Source organism: Haliotis cracherodii, unplaced genomic scaffold (genome assembly GCF_022045235.1).
Source record: "Haliotis cracherodii isolate W230 unplaced genomic scaffold, xgHalCrac1.p SCAF_12, whole genome shotgun sequence".
In the NCBI taxonomy this organism is placed as follows: Eukaryota; Metazoa; Mollusca; class Gastropoda; order Lepetellida; family Haliotidae; genus Haliotis; species Haliotis cracherodii.
The window spans coordinates 7,307,180-7,328,494 of record NW_027266267.1 but is presented as its reverse complement, the minus strand read 5'-3'; the positions used below and the strand labels follow the sequence as shown (position 1 = coordinate 7,328,494).

The 21,315-nt window shown below is 44.6% G+C and overlaps 1 protein-coding gene across 1 annotated transcript; it reads right to left on the bottom strand.

Annotated features, from left to right (window-relative positions):
- Positions 1-1,401: 1,401 nt before the first annotated feature.
- Positions 1,402-21,228, bottom strand: LOC139457485 (uncharacterized). The gene is made up of 9 exons (XM_071238867.1): positions 21,015-21,228; positions 15,544-15,766; positions 14,824-14,884; positions 13,509-13,554; positions 10,759-10,784; positions 8,460-8,528; positions 6,500-6,632; positions 3,503-3,673; positions 1,402-1,800 (listed from the first exon to the last, which is right to left on the bottom strand). The coding sequence occupies exons 2-9, from the start codon at positions 15,756-15,758 to the stop codon at positions 1,403-1,405; spliced, it is 1,119 nt and encodes a 372-aa protein (XP_071094968.1). The 5' UTR covers positions 15,759-15,766; positions 21,015-21,228; the 3' UTR covers position 1,402.
- Positions 21,229-21,315: the final 87 nt, after the last annotated feature.

Below are 21,315 nucleotides of genomic sequence, written 5' to 3'. Positions count from 1 at the left end.
CTGACCAGTCCTTGTTTTAGACCCTTAATGCCGAGCGCCAGACAGGGTGACAACAAGTACCATCTTTTAACGTCTTTTGGTATGACGGGCCAGGGATTGAACACCAGACCTTCCGCTCTCCAGGCGGACGCTCTACCACTAGACCGTGGAGGCAGTCCCTCTGATCAGGGATCTCAGGAACAAGAAACTTTATCTACACACTGTCTGTGTGTGTTCAGATTAATGCTGGTTGTATGATACTAGCCCATTGAAGTACCATGCCGCAGTTTGACATGGATACCTCACTCAGACACAAATTTGCACGTAATCCTGACTTGAACCTCTCCGTCGCGGTCAATAACTATTACATCTTTTTCAAGTGAGCGAGTTTGGCTTAACACAGATTGAATCGTACCTCAGTAATATCACAGTATGTCTGCTAAGTGTGACTGCTAAATGTAAGAGGGGAAATGGGGTTGACTGTTGCGTTAAAGATAATTGTGCTTCTTGTGATGTGCATGTACTAGACCGGACATATACTTTACCCGCAAGCTGACCAGTCCTTGTATTATCCCTTAATGTCGAGCACCAGGCATGGTAACAAGTACCATATATGTCTTTTGGCATGACATGGCTGGGGATGTTTGTTTGTTGTTTAACGCCGCATTCAGCAAAATTCCAGCTATGTGACGGCAGTCTGCAAATAATAGAGTCTGGACCTGACAATCCAGTGATTGATATAAGCATCGATCCACGCAATTGGGATACGATGACATGCATCAACAAAGTCAGCGAGTCGGACCACCCGATCCCGTTAGTTGCCTCTTACGACAAGCACAGTCACCTTTTACGGCAAGCATGGATTGCTGAAGATCTGTTCTACCCCGGATCTTCACGGCTGGGGATCTAACCACCGACCTTCGCTCTTTGTGCTTGTGCTCTATCCACTTGTCCATTGAGGCGGTCAGTTTGTATGTGCCCAGCAACCTTTGCTTGTATCATTCAAATTAATGAGTGAGTGAGTGAGTATGGTTTTACGCCGCTCTTAGCAATATTCCAGCAATATCACGGGGGGGGACACCAGAAATGGGCTTCACACATTGAAACCCATGTCGGGAATCGAACCCGGGTCTTCGGCGTGACGAGCGAACGCTTTAACCACTAGGCTACCCGACCGCCCCTCGAATTAATGGAAAGGTGGGTCATGCTTGGCGATTTGATAGACTGTGTCATCGTATCCTGATGGTGTTGGATGCTGCTCACAATATCAATCACTGGATTGTCTGGTCCCTGGCATATACGGGCCGCTGACATGCAGATGTGGAATTAAACAACAACAAACAAAACACATCTTTGGAATGAGCCAATAAATCAAGAAACATAAAATTGGAAAAACTTATTTATTTACACATAAAAAACGCATTCACAAAGGCACATGACACGATTTCTGTAACCTTTTCTTTGACCGTAGTTTGAGGACCTCCACGGGCACACAGAACGGATTGAGAGAATATAGTTGGGGTTTCTCCAGCGGAGGCTCTCCCTTCCTTACTCTCCCCCGGCCTTTCTTTGGAGGCTCGCTGACAGCCTCACTAGGACCAGGAGTTGCCTCCCTTTGTCTCTTTGGAGGCTCACTGATAGTGTCACTAGGACCAGGAGTTACCTCCCTTTGTCTCTTTGGCTCACTGATTGTGTCACTAGGACCAGGAGTTACCTCCCTTTGTCCAATCGCGGTTGTTGCAAGATTCTGTTTCACAGCGCCTGGTACAGTGGAAGCTGACTCGTTCTTCTGAGAAGAGATGTTAAAGTCATCGGGGAATACTGAAACACAAAATAATGAAAGTGAATTTATATTTTCAGAGCCATCTATTGTAGGCAGCAAGTACAAAATTCTATTTTTCCAGCCTGATATTCAATAAGACATAAATTCAATTTTGGTCAAACTGATCTTCTTCTTTCAGACCTGACCTTATAAACCACCATTGCCCTGCAACCAGGGAAAGTGAGTGAGTGAGTGAGTGAGTGAGTGAGTGAGTGAGTGAGTGAGTTCGGTTCTGTACCTACCGTCAGTGAGGGCTGTGTGCCTACCATCAGTGAGGGCTGTGTGCCTACCATTAGTGAGAGCTGTGTGCCTACCATTAGTGAGAGCTGTCTACCTTCCATTAGTGAGAGCTGTGTACCTACCATTAGTGAGAGCTGTGTACCTACCATTAGTGAGTACCTACCATTAGTGAGAGCTGTGTACCTACCATAAGTGAGAGCTGTGTACCTACCATTAGTGAGAGCTGTGTACCTACCATTAGTGAGAGCTGTGTACCTGCCATTAGTGAGGGCTGTGTACCTACCATTAGTGAGAGCTGTGTACCTACCATTAGAGAGGGCTGTGTACCTACCATTAGTGAGAGCTGTGTACCTACCATTAGAGAGGGGTGTGTACCTACCATTAGAGAGGGCTGTGTACCTACCATTAGAGAGGGGTGTGTACCTACCATTAGAGAGGGCTGTGTACCTACCATTAGAGAGGGCTGTGTACCTACCATTAGTGAGGGTTGTGTACCTACCATTAGAGAGAGAGTTGTGTACCTACCATTAGAGAGAGCTGTGTACCTACCATTAGTGAGGGTTGTGTACCTACCATTAGAGAGGGCTGTGTACCTACCATTAGTGAGAGCTGTGTACCTACCATTAGTGAGGGCTGTGTACCTACCATTAGAGAGGGCTGTGTACCTACCATTAGAGAGAGCTGTGTACCTACCATTAGAGAGAGCTGTGTATCTACCATTAGTGAGGGCTGTGTACCTACCATTAGAAAGGGCTGTGTATCTACCATTAGTGAGAGCTGTGTACCTACCATTAGTGAGGGTTGTGTACCTACCATTAGAGAGAGCTGTGTATCTACCATTAGTGAGGGCTGTGTACCTACCATTAGTGAGGGCTGTGTACCTACCATTAGAGAGAGCTGTGTACCTACCATTAGTGAGAGCTGTGTACCTACCATTAGTGAGGGTTGTGTACCTACCATTAGTGAGAGCTGTGTACCTACCATTAGTGAGGGCTGTGTACCTACCATTAGAGAGGGCTGTGTACGTACCATTAGTGAGAGCTGTGTACCTACCATTAGAGAGGGCTGTGTACCTACCATTAGTGAGAGCTGTGTACCTACCATTAGAGAGAGCTGTGTACCTACCATTAGAGAGGGCTGTGTACCCACCATTAGTGAGAGCTGTGTACCTACCATTAGTGAGGTCTGTGTACCTACCATTAGTGAGGTCTGTGTACCTACCATTAGTGAGGGCTGTGTACCTACCATTAGAGAGGGCTGTGTACCTACCATTAGTGAGGGCTGTGTACCTACCATTAGAGAGAGCTGTGTACCTACCATTAGTGAGGGCTGTGTACCTACCATTAGAGAGGGCTGTGTACCTACCATTAGAGAGAGCTGTGTACCTACCATTAGAGAGGGCTGTGTACCTACCATTAGTGAGAGCTGTGTACCTACCATTAGAGAGGGCTGTGTACCTACCATTAGAGAGTGCCCTGCGGGTTCTGGCTGCGGAGTCCTGCAAGTTATTTATGTCCACTTTGCAGTTCAACATTGAGAACTTCCACTTCATCACCTGTCTCTGCAGCCTCGTGTCCGTCGTACTCAGCACGTCCGTCAGGCTGTGCATTAGGTCCAGCATCACAGCAGAATCTACACGAGACACTCAACGTCAGGGACCTCATGAAGCAGGTACACACAGCTATACACTACAGGAGAACCTCATTAATCAGTGACACTCGGCTATACACTACAGTAGAACCTCATTAATGAGTGACACTCGGCTATACACTACAGTGGAACCTCATTAATCAGGTACACTCGGCTATACACTACAGTAGAACCTCATTAATCAGTGACACTCAGCTATACACTACAGTAGAACCTCATTAATGAGTGACACTCGGCTATACACTACAGTAGAACCTCATTAATGAGTGACACTCGGCTATACACTACAGCAGAACCTCATTAATCAGTGACACTCAGCTATACACTACAGTAGAACCTCATTAATCAGTGGCACTCGGCTTTACACTACAGTAGAACCTCATTAATGAGTGACGGTCGGCTATACACTACAGTGGAACCTCATTAATCAGTGACACTCGGCTATACACTACAGTAGAACCTCATTACTCAGTGGCACTCCGCTATACACTACAGCAGAACCTCATTAATCAGTGGCACTCGGCTATACACTACAGTGGAACCTCATTAATCAATGACACATGGCTATACACTACAGTAGAACCTCATTTATGAGTGACACATGGCTATACAGTACAGTAGAACCTCATTAATCAGTGACACTCAGCTATACACTACAGTAGAACCTCATTAATCAGTGACACTTGGCTATACACTACAGGAGAACCTCATTAATCAGTGACACTCAGCTATACACTACAGTATAACCTCATTAATCAGGTACACTCAGTTATACACTACAGTACAACCTTATAAATCAATGTCCCCAGCAATACGCTACAGTGGAACTTCTACAATCAGAGGTGTAGAAATTGAAAAATTAAAAATCTATTCTGTCAACACAAGAAAGCACGATTAAAACATACTTGTCCAGAATTGAAGGTTACATGATATAATCAGATTGTGTTTTGCAGTTTGTGGCCACTAGTGTAATACCTGTGGGCTTGGAATGCATCTACTAGTTGCTTTTCTAACCAATAAATATTTACACAATTACACACCTTGATATGAATGATATAAGAAACATAGGCCATGCAGTGTACTGAGAATCATACAAGGGAGGTAACTGCTCTGCCTTCACTATCATTAACTTCGCCAAGGGAGGTAAGCACTTTGCCATCACTATTAACTTTGCCAAGGGAGGTAAGCACTCTGCCATCACTATTAACTTCGCGAAGGGAGGTAAGCACTCTGCCATCACTATTAACTTTGCCAAGGGAGGTAACCGCTCTGCCATCACTATTAACTTTGCCAAGGGAGGTAACCGCTCTGCCATCACTATTATTAACTTTGCCAAGGGAGGTAACCACTCTGCCATCACTATCATTAACGTCTCCTAGGGAGGTAACCGCTCTGTCATTACTAACTTCACAAAGGGAGACAATCACTCATCTACCACAATCAGCTTTCCAAAGGGAGACAACCCCTCGCTATGACTATCATCAGCCCAAGCCCCTATCAAGTGCTTGACACCTCAGTTACTCCGTTGAACACGGATGCATCCAGTGTGAAAGCAGCCATTACAAGAGTCTCAGGGATTTAACCAGACTTGCACAGGGGCCAATATTCAGCCCCAAGTCTGCATCAAATGACAGTAAAAATTCCCATTTTAAATAATAATTTTTCAATTCGATAGAATTTATGAAAAATAGAATACCATTATTAAATTAAGTCCAATTCTGAAATATATCACAGCCACTAGTGAGAGATGCGTAGCCCTGGAGATATAGAGACTGAATCATCACTCTGCTTGAGTGGGAATGCTCCTGAATGGGGAACAAAAAAAACAAGTCTTTCTGATACACTCTATCAGTCAGTGTATAAAGCCAGACTGGCAACTTTGCAAAGTTACCAGACCAGCTAGAATGTTGCCAGTACATAATGCTCCAGACTAACAAACAAAAGTAGCAAAGGATAAACACAAGAATTGTACTGTTTAACGTTAGTTCTCGGAAAATAACAATAAAATGAGGAATTATCAACTTAGTAACTTTAACTCACCAAAATTTTATTCATAAATAATGTGTTTAACATTTACAGTTCAAGTACCTCTCATACTTAATGAAAACTAGATGCGTACGTAACTTAGGAAAAAAAAAATAGCCTGACTATCGGGCGTGCAACTTTTCAAATCAGCCAATTATTTAAAACAGACCATCTCGGACTGTTGGGCAAGCGTTATTTTAAACACTGCGCAAGTCCACTAGTCCAAGACATCTAAAATACAGGAAGGACGTTTCCTTGTGGACTATCACTTTTACCATCACATACATGGCAACTCCGTAGAAGACCATTTTTGTAGGCCGGTGAAAAATTAATTTCCGACCCTGTCTAACACCAAGGCGTTAATAAGCCAGTGGAGCGTGGACTCACCTAAGGGAGACAACTTGGGAGGCTCATCTCCATTGAGCACTGCTGTGAGGTACTTGTAGAGTCTAATACCAAGGCTAAACCAGTGCAGCTTGGACTCACCTAAGGGAGACAACTTGGGAGGCTCATCTCCATTGAGCACTGCTGTGAGGTACTTGTAGAGTCTAACACCAAAGCTAAACCAGTGCAGCGTGGACTCACCTAAGGGAGACAACCTGGGAGGCTCATCTCCATTGAGCACTGCTGTGAGGTACTTGTAGAGTCTAATACCAAGGCTAAACCAGTGCAGCTTGGACTCACCTAAGGGAGACAACTTGGGAGGCTCATCTCCATTGAGAACTGCTGTGAGGTACTTGTAGAGTCTAACATCAAGGCTAAACCAGTGCAGCGTGGACTCACCTAAGGGAGACAACTTGGGGGGCTCATCTCCATTGAGAACTGCTGTGAGGTACTTGTAGAGTTGTTTATAGTTGGGGGACATTGCATCTTCGGGTGGTGGGAAGCTCTCGTAATTGGACACTATAGACATGGCCTGAAAACATTTCAGTGTTCGCAATTAAACAAGAAAGTCACCTGGGGTCCTGGTCATAAGGAGCGGGGTGGACAGGCTGTCAAAAGAACCAGGCGCCAGGCGCTGAGATCGTATCCCATTAGTCACCGAGACCAATACTGTTCACAGGTCTTTACTTCCCCTAGTGTACAGTACACTGACTCATCTGATGGTAGCCATCTTCCTGAGGCAAGAGAGTTAACTGACTTTAAAGTCCAGTTTCCACCCTTGCCGAACAAGGCTGGAATTACTGGGCTCGATCGTAGCCCCACCAGCTGTGTCCCTTCTAAGCCTCTCCTTTAGACCAATCAGATTCCACCTCTCGTATCACTTGCGTTTGCTTCACACAAAATGGTGGCGCCCAGTCAGGACAATCTGATCGATAATCAAGATCTATATTGTGATAAAACGGGTCTTACATCGCGAAATGCATCAAATCACGCGAGCACATTGATTAAAAACATGAAAAGATTTGGAAAATATCTGCTTACGAGTTGGTGGTGCACATGCTTTGCAAATCCTGCAATTGACCGAAATCTGCATGATGGCTTACGAACCGGATTTCGATTTTGGTGCGCGATTTTGATTAGACTATGCATAAACTCGCTGGTCCAGCCAAAATGTAACTCCATAATACCAGCCTAGTTCGACAAGGGTGGAAACTGGACTTTATAGTCAGTTAACTCTCTTGCCTCGGGAAGAAGGATGGTAGATAACCAGATTGTAGAAACACGAACACGTACATACACCCGAAACACAAGTGTCAAAACGTGTGGCGTCACCCTGGGCAACTGACTTAGTTCAAATGTGCCTCTGTTCACCCAGCAGGGATTGGGTACCCGATATGTGAGGTGGATGTAAAAACCCTCTAGTGCCCGTATGCAGCTTAGGTTGTATGTATACTTCCTAGGGAGTTGAGAATGATCACTGGAATGCAAACAGATCCAATGGTGGGGAGACAAATGTAACTGCATTTAAGCAGATAGAAACTACCGTTTTTGGTCCTCTAGTCCTTATAATGATAATATATAGCAAAATCCTTAAAAATGGCAAATATCTATTAGTCCTTATCATACCTTAACTATTGGGCAGTTTGGCAAGGACTATAGGACTAGTGCCAATTTCTAACCCTGCTAGTACCTGGATACCTGCGTTATATTAATGTGTAATGTAATAATGATATAACCCATGTGTTAAAGTCTAGGATTTCGGGGCTCCCCGGAAACACAGCTAAGACATGGGGATTCCCACCTGCCTCTGGGGTGGAGGAAACACAGTATCCACACAAGCATTTAAAGTCAGTTGACAGTGAAGAGGACTACAAGAAAATCTGTTGAAAATCTACAAGAATTTTATAGTGTGATAGAAACCAAAATACAGGATTATGGCAGTGATGTAGAGGTGTGGAATTCGAAGGATCCAAAACATCACAGGAATATTCTCAAATGCCCTCATACCAATTGTCCCAATTAAGTAGTGAGTGAGTGAGCTGGGTTTAACGCCGCTTTTAACAGTATTCCAGTTATATCACGGCGTGTCAGCTTAATGTGGGAGGAAAGCCCGAAGTGATGCAGGTCTCAAGACGTTTACCACTTCCGTGAAACCCACGAGCACGGGTATGATGCTGACAAACCGAGAAACATAATTGGGGGCGAACCGGGATTTGAACCCACAATCATAGGTTTCTGGCGTGCCCAAGGGACGCAACTCTACACAGCGAATCGTGGCGCCTTAGACGACTGGGCCATCCGTGCCCCCAAGTACCCTGTAACCAAGTGGATACACAGATGCTCCACATCTTGTACTGACCCGTGCCATGCTCCGGGAGAGGTCCTCTTCCTCATAGTGCACCATCTCAATAGCAAAGTCCAGCCATGTCTGAAACACAAAACAATGGTATATAGAGAATCTCACCCGAGTGTCTTTTGATATCAAATATATCAACACGAGTTGATAAAAGTGAAAAAATTCCGAGGCTTGCCGAGGATTTTTGTCACTTTTATCAACGAGTGTTGATATATTTGATATCAAAAGACACGAGGGTGAGATTTTATTTATCATCCAACATCATTCTTCCAACTTTTTCAATTTGTAGACAGTAATTAGCAGTGTCTTCAGTGTAAAAAGTACTGCTAACAGCTTCAGTAGCAGAGCCATTAGTGATGTCATTTGATTGTGACGTCATGGTAACCAGTGAGGTCACAATGGTCTGCAAAGCATTGTGATGTAATTTCATTGCAGCGATATCTACAGTGTAGATATCGCTTGATCTCATCCAAGCGATATCTCCTGTGGGAGCCAGTTTTGGATGATAAATAAACCTTTCATCCAGTGTTTTCTGGGAAGATGTTGATGACACGATGCGAAACAGGCTATGACATAAGCTCACTCATTGTTCAGTCCATAAGTATTTATTAAAAAATTACAAGACGGTCAAATGCTTCACAACAAACTCAGTTAACTCGGAGCATGTGCAAACTCACATCACTTGTGTCTGAAGGCTGACCGTATAAGGTTTAAAAAAAATAAAAGAATTGGTTTTGAAAATATAGTGCGGGAGGAGTTTTAAAAAAATATTTTGAGTGTGTGAGTGAGTTTGGTTTAACGCCGCTTTTAGCAATATTCCAGCAATATCATGGCGGGGGACACCAGAAATGGGCTTCACACATTTTACCCATGTCGGGAATCGAACCCGGGTCTTCAGCGTGACGAGCGAACACTTTAACCACTAGGCTACCCGACCGCCCCTTTAAATATTTTGGCTTGTTCCAACTAGTATGTTGGTTTGTTGTTTAACACTGCACTCAGCAATATCCCAGCTATATGACGGCGGTCTGTAAACAATCAAGGAAAGGAATGCAATAACATGTGACCAATAAAACAGGAGTTTAATGCGACATGAAAATAATGCGAGCTCTTGATTTTAGACATAAATGAGCATTTTAAAAATGCGAGTGCCCATACCCTTTCCTAAAAAATTATACGCTGGATTTATGTTCTGTGTTATTTTAATTAATGTAACCTAGGTAAATAAAAGCCTTACCTGAAAACGCTTCGTTCATTTCAAATGACGTTTTGAGCACCAACTGTGAGTAGACAGAGATAAATAAAATAACTGCGGATTTGTGTCATGAAACCCATTCATGCGCGTTGGCTCGTGTCTGCTCTTGACAAGCTTGTAAAGGACACTGATGGGATAATTCGTGGCTGGCACCAATCTGGGCTGCTTGACAGGATGTGAACGGACCACTACTCAACTTCACTTTGTGTAGGTGACTTTGTTATTTTGTCTAGTAATTTATTTATCTATTACCTTTGTGACTGATAGTTGTCAGAGGCTGCTTTCAACTTGTAATGATCTGATATCATTGTTTTTGATGTAATACTAGTAAATAATACTGAAGTGATTTATTTCGTTTGTTGATTGTTTCCTTATTTTGATGGTACAAAATTAATGCGCATAAAATTAATACGACCTTCTCTCACTTGCATTTTTCGCATTATTATTCTGCTCGCGTTAATTTCCTGTTTTAAAGTATATCAATGAACACATCAAAAATTGAATTATTGACAATTTAGTTCCTTAACTTGTGTGAATCAAGTCGGAAATCACCTCGTAACAAAACTCACTTTGCCCTGAATCCTGCATGGAGTGAGTATGAGTGAGTTGGGTTTAACGCCACTTTTAACAATATTCCAGTTATATCGCGGTGCATCAGCTTAATGTGGGAGGAAAGCCTGAAGTGATGCAGGTCTCAGATGTCTACCACTTCGGTGAAACCCACGAGCACGGGTATGGTGCTGACAAACCTAGAAACATAATCGGGGCGAACCGGGATTCGAACCCACAATCATAGGTTTCTGGCACGACCAAGAGTGTGCATAGCGAATTGCGGTGCCTTAGACGACTTGGCCACCCTTGCCCCCGCAAACAGGGATACAATCAGGAGGTGAGGGTAAATGTTGATAGAGTGCAGTCAGCAATATTCCAGCTATATCAAAGCAACATATGAATTTTAGAATCTCTGACACTCTGCACAGCGAATCGCGGCGCCTTAGACGACTGGGCCACCCGTGCCCCGAATCCTGCATGGAGGAAGGTACTTACTTCAATAGGTGTCTGCAAGCCAGGCCCTGGAACAAACAAACCAGCACTTCAATGCAGTGAAGTAGTTCAGTATTTCATGGTAATTTCAATGCAAGGTGTTCGACGAGACCCAAAAGCAAGAGTCTGGTGATGACAAACCTAAAACATAATGAGGGCTAATCCGGAATTCGAACCCTCAAAAGATTTCTCACAAACAATGGTCGCAACTCTCTTCCGCAAATAAGCGCTAGAAATCTAGAAACAATCAGGGCAAATCTGGAATTTGAACCCATGGTCTTAGGGTCCTGGCACGGCTAAGGGACACAACTCTGCATTGAATGACTGGACCACTGGTGCCCTTGCTTTGAACAGTATTTCCACACAGCAAAAGGAGTCCAGGGCCCACTTGCACAAAGCCATCTTATCGCAAAGATGTTAAAGTATGGGAGTTACGATCATGTTAACGCTAAGATGTTAAAGTATGGGAGTTACGATCATGTTAACGCTAAGATGTTAAAGTATGGGAGTTACGATCATGTTAAAGCTAAGATGTTAAAGTATGGGAGTTACGATCATGTTAGCGTTAAGATGTTAAAGTATGGGAGTTACGATCATGTTAGTGTTAAGATGTTAAAGTATGGGAGTTACGATCATGTTAGTGTTAAGATGTTAAAGTATGGGACTTACGATCATGTTAACACTAAGATGTTAAAGTATGGGAGTTACGATCATGTTAGTGTTAAGATGTTAAAGTATGGGAGTTACGATCATGTTAGCGCTAAGATCGCTTTGTGCAAGTGGGCCCTGGTTTACTGCTTCAGTGCTTTACGCCCCTATCTCACATTCACGAATCTGAACACCAATGAACACGATTTAACGTTTTTTCCTTAAATCGTGTTAGAACGTATGAAGGTCGTGCACTCATTCGTGTTCATTCGTGGTCGGTCGCACTTGGTCGGATGAATGTCGCAGCTCGGCTTAAATCATGCGGGTCTTGTTTGTTGTTGAACGTGGTGAAGACTGACACAGAAATGCTATTGCAATGCAGCTTATATACTACATGACCCACGTGACCAAAATAAACAAAAATATGTCGTATGAAGGTCTTGCTCAGTCATATGGAGATTGTGTTTATTTTTGTAGTCGTATGGACATCGTAATGATTTGGGTTTAATCGTAAGGCGGTCATGTTGATTCGTGTTAAGTCGTATGGGCGTCGTATGACAGTCGTATTGGGGTCGTGTTAAATGAGGTTAAATCGTGTTGTATCGTATGAATATCTTTTGACGGTTGTATGAGTGTCGTGTTCAGTCGTATGAAGGTTGTATGAAGGTTGTATGAAGGTCGTATGAGGGTTGTATGAGGGTCGTTTTTGGTCGTATGAGGGTAGTGTTTGGTTAAGAAATATGCATAAACCACAAGATCGAGCACGAACCAACACGATTTTTCAACTTTGCTTAAATCGTTTATGTGAGATAGGTGCTTTACTCTCCCACAAGGATCGCTTCACTTTTATTCCTAATAGGGAACACTGCCAAAGTGATGCAGGTCACCGACATTGAAATTGCTAAGCAGTCTAACATGGATACCCCCACTCAGACACATAATACTGACTCTGAGCTCTGAGTGTTTGTTTCATAACACTGTGTGCCAGGGTAACAAGAAGTACCACGGCTTGCCCACACAGACATATAATACTGACTCTGAGCTCTGAGTGTTTGTTTCATAACTCTGTGTGCCAGGGCAACAAGAAGTACCATGGCTTGCCCACTCAGACACATAATACTGACTCTGAGCTCTGAGTGTTTGTTTCATAACACTGTGTGCCAAGGTAACAAGAAGTACCATAGCTTGCCCACTCAGACACATAATACTGACTCTGAGCTCTGAGTGTTTGTTTCATAATACTGTGTGCCAGGGTAGCAAAAAGTACCATGGCTTTTTGTATGACACGGCTAGGGGATAGAACCACTGACATTCTGCACTCCACGGCAAGCGCTCTACCCACTAGACCACAGAGGTGGCGCACAGTGCACAGATCACAAATCAGGTGAAGTTAAACAACGTCAGTCTCGGAGAGTAGTTGGATGGGTGACCACGTTGGGCAGCTTGACTCCTGAGCATTACTAGGGCTTCGTTCCTGCCCCACACTGAAGCACATGTAGCACATGTGGTGTCTCTGTCGGCAAGTGACTTTGTTGGAAATGCGCTTCTCCTCACCCAGCAGTCAATGGGTACCCGGTAGGATGAGATGGTAATGCACCTCACATGGAGCTTGGGTTGTATACTCCCCAGGGAGCAGAGAATAAAAAACGAGAGCACACTGATCCATTAACCAGGTGGTAATAGTGTAGCGTAATGAGAGTCCACTTGGTGAATGCAATTTGGTACATCATAAATGTGCATACCGTATTCGACGTAATAAGCGCCCAGGGTGCTCTCAAAATTAGAAATAGGGGGCTCTTATTAGAATATCATTTTGAGTTGAAAGATCGTAAATTTCGTGGTATATGCTGACAGCCTGAAATGTTTATATACGACAGAAATATTTTTCCAGGATTTAATTGCCCATAATTAACGGTGCATATAACATACAAGTGCGTATTATACACGAATAAATAAGTCTTGTGTACAGTTGAAAGGGGTACTAATTGAGATTGTTCACTAGCCATTAGATTAGCAAATATCGCTGTGGGCACTTATTACGTTGAATACGGTATTATATTATCATTTTACACATGCTGACTGTGTGAGATGGCTGGGGAGCCTACCTTGTTGGACCACTGAGTGCCGCAGACGTAGCACCTCGGCTGCTACCTGGAACACACATCAAAACTAATAAGGAGACAATATGGACGTGGTCGAACTTACAAATAACCGACTCTTTCCTGAATAGGCCTTTCCTGAGGTTTGCTTGCAGTGAGCAATATCAACTTCACTGAAAACTAACTTTAATCTGCAATCGATCGAAATCTGCCCGACAATTTACGAACCGGATTTTGATTTTGGTGCACGATTTTGATTGGACTATGCATAGACTCGTTAGTCCAGACTAAACGTAACACCATAATACCAGTCAGTTAACTCCTTTGCCTTAGGAAGATGTTCATTGGGATGAATTAACTTGAATCTTAAAGGAATACCTTAAACAAATTGGGATTAATAATAAGATATGACTGCAGTAAAACTCATTATTGAGAATCATTGTTGAAGTTTAACAAAATAAATACATATACTTATTGGAGAAAGGGGGGTCGGGTAGCCTAGTGGTTAAAGCGTTCGCTCGTCACGCCGAAGACCCAGGTTTGATTCCCGACATGGGTACGATGTGTGAAGCCCATTTCTGGTGTCCCCCGCCGTGATATTGCTGGAATATTGCTAAAAGTGGCGTAAAACCATACTCACTCACTCACTCACTATTGGAGAAAACTACAGGGAGACATAATCCTGGGACTGAATTTGATTGTGTGTACTTCATGCACATTCAAAAGTCATAAAAGCCCCATTTGGGTCAAACAAGATGCATTTCCTTCAGCTTCTTACCTATCCCATCTCATAGCGTGCATTTCCTTTTAACAGTCTTAAACATTTGCAATGCATGACAATTTGTTCAATCATCTATTTACACACATCACAACAGGCCCGTGAAGATCCGGGTTAGTACAGGTCTTCAGCAACCCATGCTTGCTGTAAAAGGCGACTATGTTTGTCGTAAGAGGTGACTAACGGGATCGGGTGGTCAGGCTCGCTGACTTGATGCATGTCATCGTATCCCAATTGCGCGGATCAATACTCATGTTGTCAAACACTGGATTGTCTGGTCCAGACTTGATTATTTACAGACCGCCGTCATATAGCTTGAATTTTGCTGAGTGCGGCGTTAAACAACAAACAAACAAACAAACAAACATCACAACACTGTTATATCTGCAATCAGTTTGCTGAGTAAGTATGGTGTTACGCCGCTTCACATGTGGGGAATCAAACTGGACCTTCAGTCTGGCGAGTGAGACCCTCAACCACTGGGCTAGCCACCCCGACCCCTGCCCCACCCCGACCCCTGCCCTACCCCGACCCCTGCCTCACCTCCTTACGAGTTCGACTCGGCACCATGTTGTAGACCTTCTCCAGCTCTTCTTCAGAGTGGCTGAAAATTCACAAAATAGGAGTGAATGAACTGCATGCGCTTCTGTGGCATTTGATTGGCCAACCAAACAATTTTGGTGAAAAATCTGTGAAGTAATTATTGTTGATGTGATTATATATTAGAATTGACTACAATACATTTGACAGCTACACGATAAAACGCAAAGTGTGAGTGAGTGAGTTGGGGTTAACGCCGCTTTTAACAGTATTCCAGTTATATCGCGGCGCATTAGCTTAATGTGGGAGGAAAGCCCGAAGTGATGCAGGTCTCAGACGTTTACCACTTCGGTGAAAGCCACGAGCACAGGTATGGTGCTGACAAACCTAAAAACATAATCGGGGCAAACCGTGATTCGAACCCACAATCATAGGTTTCTGGCGTGCCCAAGGGACACAACTCTGCACAGCGAATCGCGGCGCCTTAGACTACTGGGCCACCTGTGCCCCCTACAGCTTTACATCTTAGAGTGAGTGAGTGAGTTTGGTTTTACGCCGCTTTAAGCAATATTCTATGGGGCACCAGAAATGGGCTTCACACATTGTACCCATGTCAGGAATCGAACCCGGGTCTTCGGCGTGATGAGCGAACGCTTTAACCACTAGGCTACCCGACCGCCCCTTTGCATCTTAGAGCCTGCATCTGAAACCTGCCATGCCTACCATGCTCTCAGTGCTGAGATCAGCTGTTTCTTCTCGGATGTAGACCACTTGGCCTTGACCATGAACATGGGCCGGGGTGACGCTAGTCTTGGCCCCACCACATCGGACACGGAGAGGCTCTCACTTGCCCCAGTCACATCATGCTTTCTCTTTCTGGCTCTCTTCTTTGGGAACGGTGTAGACGTTAGTGTGGGCTCGGCAAAGGAGTCAGACATCTCAACATCTGGAACATGAACACGAGTGAGTGACTGAGTGGGTGAGTGGGTGGTCGAGTGAGTGAGTGAGTGAGTGAGTGAGTGAGTGAGTGAGTGAGTGGGTGGGTGGGTGAGTGAGTGAGTGGGTGGGTGGGTGAGTGAGTGAGTGAGTGGGTGGGTGGTCGAGTGAGTGAGTGAGTGGGTGGGTGAGTGAGTGAGTGAGTGGGTGGGTGGTCGAGTGAGTGAGTGAGTGGGTGGGTGAGTGAGTGAGTGAGTGGGTGAGTGAGTGGGTGGTCGAGTGAGTGAGTGAGTGAGTGAGTGAGTGGGTGGTCGAGTGAGTGAGTGAGTGAGAGTGAGTGAGTGGGTGGTCGAGTGAGTGAGTGAGTGAGTGAGTGAGTGAGTGGGTGGTCGAGTTAGTGAGTGAGTGAGTGAGTAAGTGGGTGGTCGAGTGAGTGAGTGAGTGGGTGAGTGGGTGAGTGAGTGAGTGAGTGGGTGGGTGAGTGAGTGAGTGAGTGGGTGGGTGGTCGAGTGAGTGAGTGAGTGGGTGGGTGAGTGAGTGAGTGAGTGGGTGGGTGGTCGAGTGAGTGAGTGAGTGGGTGGGTGAGTGAGTGAGTGAGTGGGTGAGTGAGTGGGTGGTCGAGTGAGTGAGTGAGTGAGTGAGTGAGTGGGTGGTCGAGTGAGTGAGTGAGTGAGAGTGAGTGAGTGGGTGGTCGAGTGAGTGAGTGAGTGAGTGAGTGAGTGAGTGGGTGGTCGAGTTAGTGAGTGAGTGAGTGAGTAAGTGGGTGGTCGAGTGAGTGAGTGAGTGAGTGAGTGAGTGAGTGAGTGGGCGAGTGAGTGGGTGAGTGAGAACTTAATTTGATTTTTGTGGCCATTCTGCCAATGGTACAAAAAATAGAATATACGTTTTGAATATCAGTGGTCCTGTGGTTCATTGAATACCGAACACAGTGGACCCAGGGGAGTATAAGTGCATTGAATACCCAACACAGAGGATCCAAGGGAGTAAAAGTGCATTGAATACCCAACACAGTGGACCCAAGGGAGTAAAAGTACATTGAATACCTAACACAGTGGAACCAGGGGAGTAAAAGTACATTGAATACCCAACACAGTGGACCCAGGGGAGTAAAAGTACATTGAATACCTAACACAGTGGACCCAAGGGAGTAAAAGTACATTGAATACTCAACACAGTGGATCCAAGTAATAAAAATATGTTGAACTATAAATACCCAATGTGAGTGATAACTTATGAGTAAATTCACAATGGCTGAAAACATTATCTGGAGCTCCGAATGTCTCGACCCAATAAGCAGGTTAGCTGGACAAATCAAGGTGCAACATCCATGGAACACAGTGAGACCAGACCTAATTGCTTTCTGTGATAAGCTGTCTCCATACACACTTATCTACTGATAAGCCCGCTCTCATTGTGCCGTATCTATTGAGTATGTATCTCCAGTAGTTATCACAATCTTTGTTTACATGTAAATGAACACAACAAAAATTCTCCAGAAAAAGTTTGCAATCTGTAGATTTAACCACCAACCTGAGTGAGTATGGTTTTACGCCGCTTTTAGCAATATTCCAGCAATATCACGGCGGGGGACACCAGAAATGGGCTTCATACATTGTACCCATGTCGGGAATCGAACCCGGGTCTTCGGCGTGACGAGCGAACGCTTTAACCACTAGGCTACCCGACCGCCCACCACCAACCTGAAAGCTGCGTACAATTTCAACCTATCTTTTAAACTCAACTATTAGGCCTTAAACATTAAAATCTACTAAAATGTCTGAAAGTTTTAAATGCACAGACTTGAGTGGAAAGTGGAGCGTAGTTTTAAATTCATTTTATTATTTTAACTGGAAATTTCCCCACCTGCACATCAAAATAACACACATTTCATATGGACATTCATTCAAACAATGCAAAACTTTCATTGTTTACTCAGGAGTTTTGAAGTGGCGGGGTGGTTTGTGACGACAACCAGAGCACTGTGTTCTGACCGAGTCTTGAGCCATGTAGTGAAGAGGATATATAAACGTGGGGGTGTGTTTCATGGCGAATATTCGTTTAATGCGAACAGGTGTGGCTGCTTGTACTCGTCTGGACTAATCTTGGTTTTACATTGCCAAACCACTGGTCAGCAATCAAACCACTGGTCAGCGATCAAACCACCGACCTTCTCCTCTCCAGACAGATGCTATATTTACTCGACTATGGAGAAATCTCTGGGCAGACGCTAAACCATTGAGGTGGTCCCCGGGCAGAAGCTCTTTCCACAAGACCACTGAGGCAGTCCCCGGACAGACACTTTATCCACAAGACCACGGAGGCAGTCTCCAGGCAGACACTCTATCCACAAGACCACGGAGGCAGTCTCCAGGCAGACACTCTATCCACAAGACCACGGAGGCAGTCTCCGGACAGATGCTCTATCCACAAGACCACGGAGGCAGTCTCCAGGCAGACACTCTATCCACAAGACCATGGAGGCAGTCTCCAGGCAGACACTCTATCCACAAGACCACGGAGGCAGTCTCCGGACAGACACTTTATCCACAAGACCACGGAGGCAGTCTCCAGGCAGACACTCTATCCACAAGACCACGGAGGCAGTCTCCAGGCAGACACTCTATCCACAAGACCACGGAGGCGGTCTCCGGACAGACGCTCTATCCACAAGACCACGGAGGTAGTCTCCGGGCAGACACTCTATCCACAAGACCACGGAGGTAGTCTCCGGACAGACACTATCCACAAGACCACGGAGGCAGTCTCCAGGCCGACGCTCAATCCACAAGACCACGGAGGCATTCTCTAGGCAGACACTCTATCCACAAGACCACGGAGGCAGTCTCTAGGCAGACGCTCCATCCACAAGACCACGGAGGCAGTCTCCAGGCAGACGCTCTATCCACTAGACTATTGAGGCAGTCTCTAGGCAGACACGCTATCCACAAGACCACAGAGGCAGTCTCCAGGCAGACGCTCTATCCACTAGACTATTGAGACAGTCTCTGGGCAGATGCCTTATCCACAAGACCACGCAGGTGGTCTCCTGACAGATGCTTTATCCCTTAGTCCATGGAGACAATCTCTGGGCAGACACTCTATCCACTAATCCTTGGAGGCGGTCTCTGGGAAGACGCTCTATCCACATGACCAGGGAAGCAATCTCAGGGCAGACAGTCTATCCACTACACCACGGAGGAGGACTCCAGGCAGATGCTTTACCGACTAGATCCAAAGGCGGTCACCAGGAAGACGCTGCAAACCATGAAGGCAGTCTCCAGGCAGACACTCTTCGAAATGAATAATTCCAATTTGGGAATTTTTGCTCCAGACCTTGGGTTGAATACTGGCAGAGCAGAGATTCTATACAACCTACCAGGAATGCGGTCTCTGCGCAGATGCTCTATCCATTAAACCACAGAGGCGGTCTCCGGGCACACACTCTATCCACCAGACCACAGATGTCGTCTCTGGGCAGACGTCTATCCATTAAACCACAGAGGCGGTCTCCAGGCACACACTCTATCCACCAGACCACAGATGTCGTCTCAGGGCAGACGCTCTATCCATTAAACCACAGAAGGGGTCTCTGGGCACACACTCTATCCACCAGACCACAGATGTTGTCTCTGGGCAGATACTCTGTCCTTACCACTTTGATTTGAAATGGAAACCCAAATAGAACACAAATACCCTTTTGATGGGTTGTTATGTACATGTATCTACAATCGGAACTTGTTGCTTTAGTTTGTTTTCTGAGAAACAGAAATCAGATATCTGGGTCTAAATGCTTCGCTTACTCCTTCCGACAATGAAGCATCGATTTTGATTGGCTGATTAGGCCTATATATATGGTGATGTACAAAGACATGCATGAAGAGATTATCAAATTGGAGTAAAAGATGCAATTTTAATAAGTTTGATACAAAGTTAAAATTGAACAAAGCAGAATGTAGTTCTAACAGAAATACTTCACTTCAAGCTGACAGTGAAAACAGCCTTAAGAGGACAAACTATTTCAAAGAAGTATTAGAGTGAGTGAGTGAGTGAGTTGGGTTTAACGCTGCTTTTAACAGTATTCCAGTTATATCGCTGCATGTCAGCTTAATGTGGGAGGAAAGCCCGAAGTGATGCAGGTCTCAGACGTTTGTCACTTCGTTGAAACCCACGAGCACAGGTATGGTACTGACAAACCTAGAACCATAAATGGGGCGAACCAGGATTCGAACCCACAATCATAGGTTTCTGCACAGCGAATCGCGGCGCCTTAGACGACTGGGCCACCCGTGCCCCCCAAAGAAGTATCAGAAATGAACATTCACATATATACTCGGACCCCATGGTACCGCGGCATTCATCGTATCGCGGCATGTGATTTCCGGTAGTTCACGCGGGACACACCTCTTAGCAGGTGTCTATTAATGCAAATCAGTAACCAGGAAGTGCACACTTAGTAAACAATTTCAATTTCCTTGGAATGTTCCGTCTGCTGTAACTAAGGAGTTATTAATGCGTTGATACAAATTTCTAGCATCTTTTGTAATATTGCCTTACCTCCATCTATCAATGGCCAACGATATAACCCGCAGTTCCCCAAGTAAACTTTCTAAATCGACCTGAACTAGATCATCTGCATATTCGTAGCGGCCAATTAATAACGGAAGTTACGTAGTCCCTGGTTCCCGCTCTGTGCCCAGAATCTATTGGGAGATCATAAGGGCCATAATGCCAAACTTAGAAATACGTTCTTCACTAGTAACCAAAAGATAAATACATACTTTGGGCATACTAGGAGTGTTTTTTATATATTTATTGTCAACGTTTAACATTTTTGCATTATGTGACAAATTATTGTCATCCAAATTTATTTTTAAAAACGATCTTAGAACTTATAGCCTAGTTCTATCAAATTCATGATCCGATGTGTGAACTGGGAGTCAGTTGCATTATGGGATTATTTTTATGACATTCATGCATAATTTCAAACAATGTTTGTGTAACTACATTGGGACTGGAGAACTTTAAATACATAAAGTCAGTGTAGATCTAGGCCTAATTAAGCTTGTGATCATTTTGTCATGTTTGACTATGCAGATCTGGGCGATCTACTTTTTTTATGACTCTAAATCTCACTTCATTAGATTACAAAAACTAGTAAACGGTAGGTGATTAGACCTGTAAATTTCTAACTTGAAAAATAATGTTTGTAAAGCACTGATGTTCATTTTGGTTATTGGAGTGAATGAGACTGAACTCACGTATCAAGCCGATTCAAGAGCACCTGGCGACTAGAAATGTTCGTTTGAAACGCGCTGTGACAAATAAATGCACAGATTTTTACATAAAATTAATTCTTAGATGGTGTCGTGAATATCAACACGCTTCTCCCATTGATGACCCCAAAATATTCCCTATCTGTACTCTCACTGCCTCGTGTCGTTCCCACCCTGAGATGATGTGCGAGCGACCGACTTCTATCTAGGGATCACATTATGTGTATACGTCATCAATTTTGCGATCTGTCAGATGCCTCGGCTATTTCCGTTACTTTCCGATTTC

Coding starts and splice junctions, on each gene's coding strand:
- LOC139457485 (XM_071238867.1), bottom strand. CDS start 15,758: ATGTCTGACTCCTTTGCCGAGCCCACACTAACGTCTACACCGTTCCCA. Junction 14,885..15,543: donor ATCTCAGCACTGAGAGCATG/GTAGGCATGGCA, acceptor GTGAATTTTCAG/CCACTCTGAAGAAGAGCTGG. Junction 13,555..14,823: donor CGAGTCGAACTCGTAAGGAG/GTGAGGCAGGGG, acceptor TGTGTGTTCCAG/GTAGCAGCCGAGGTGCTACG.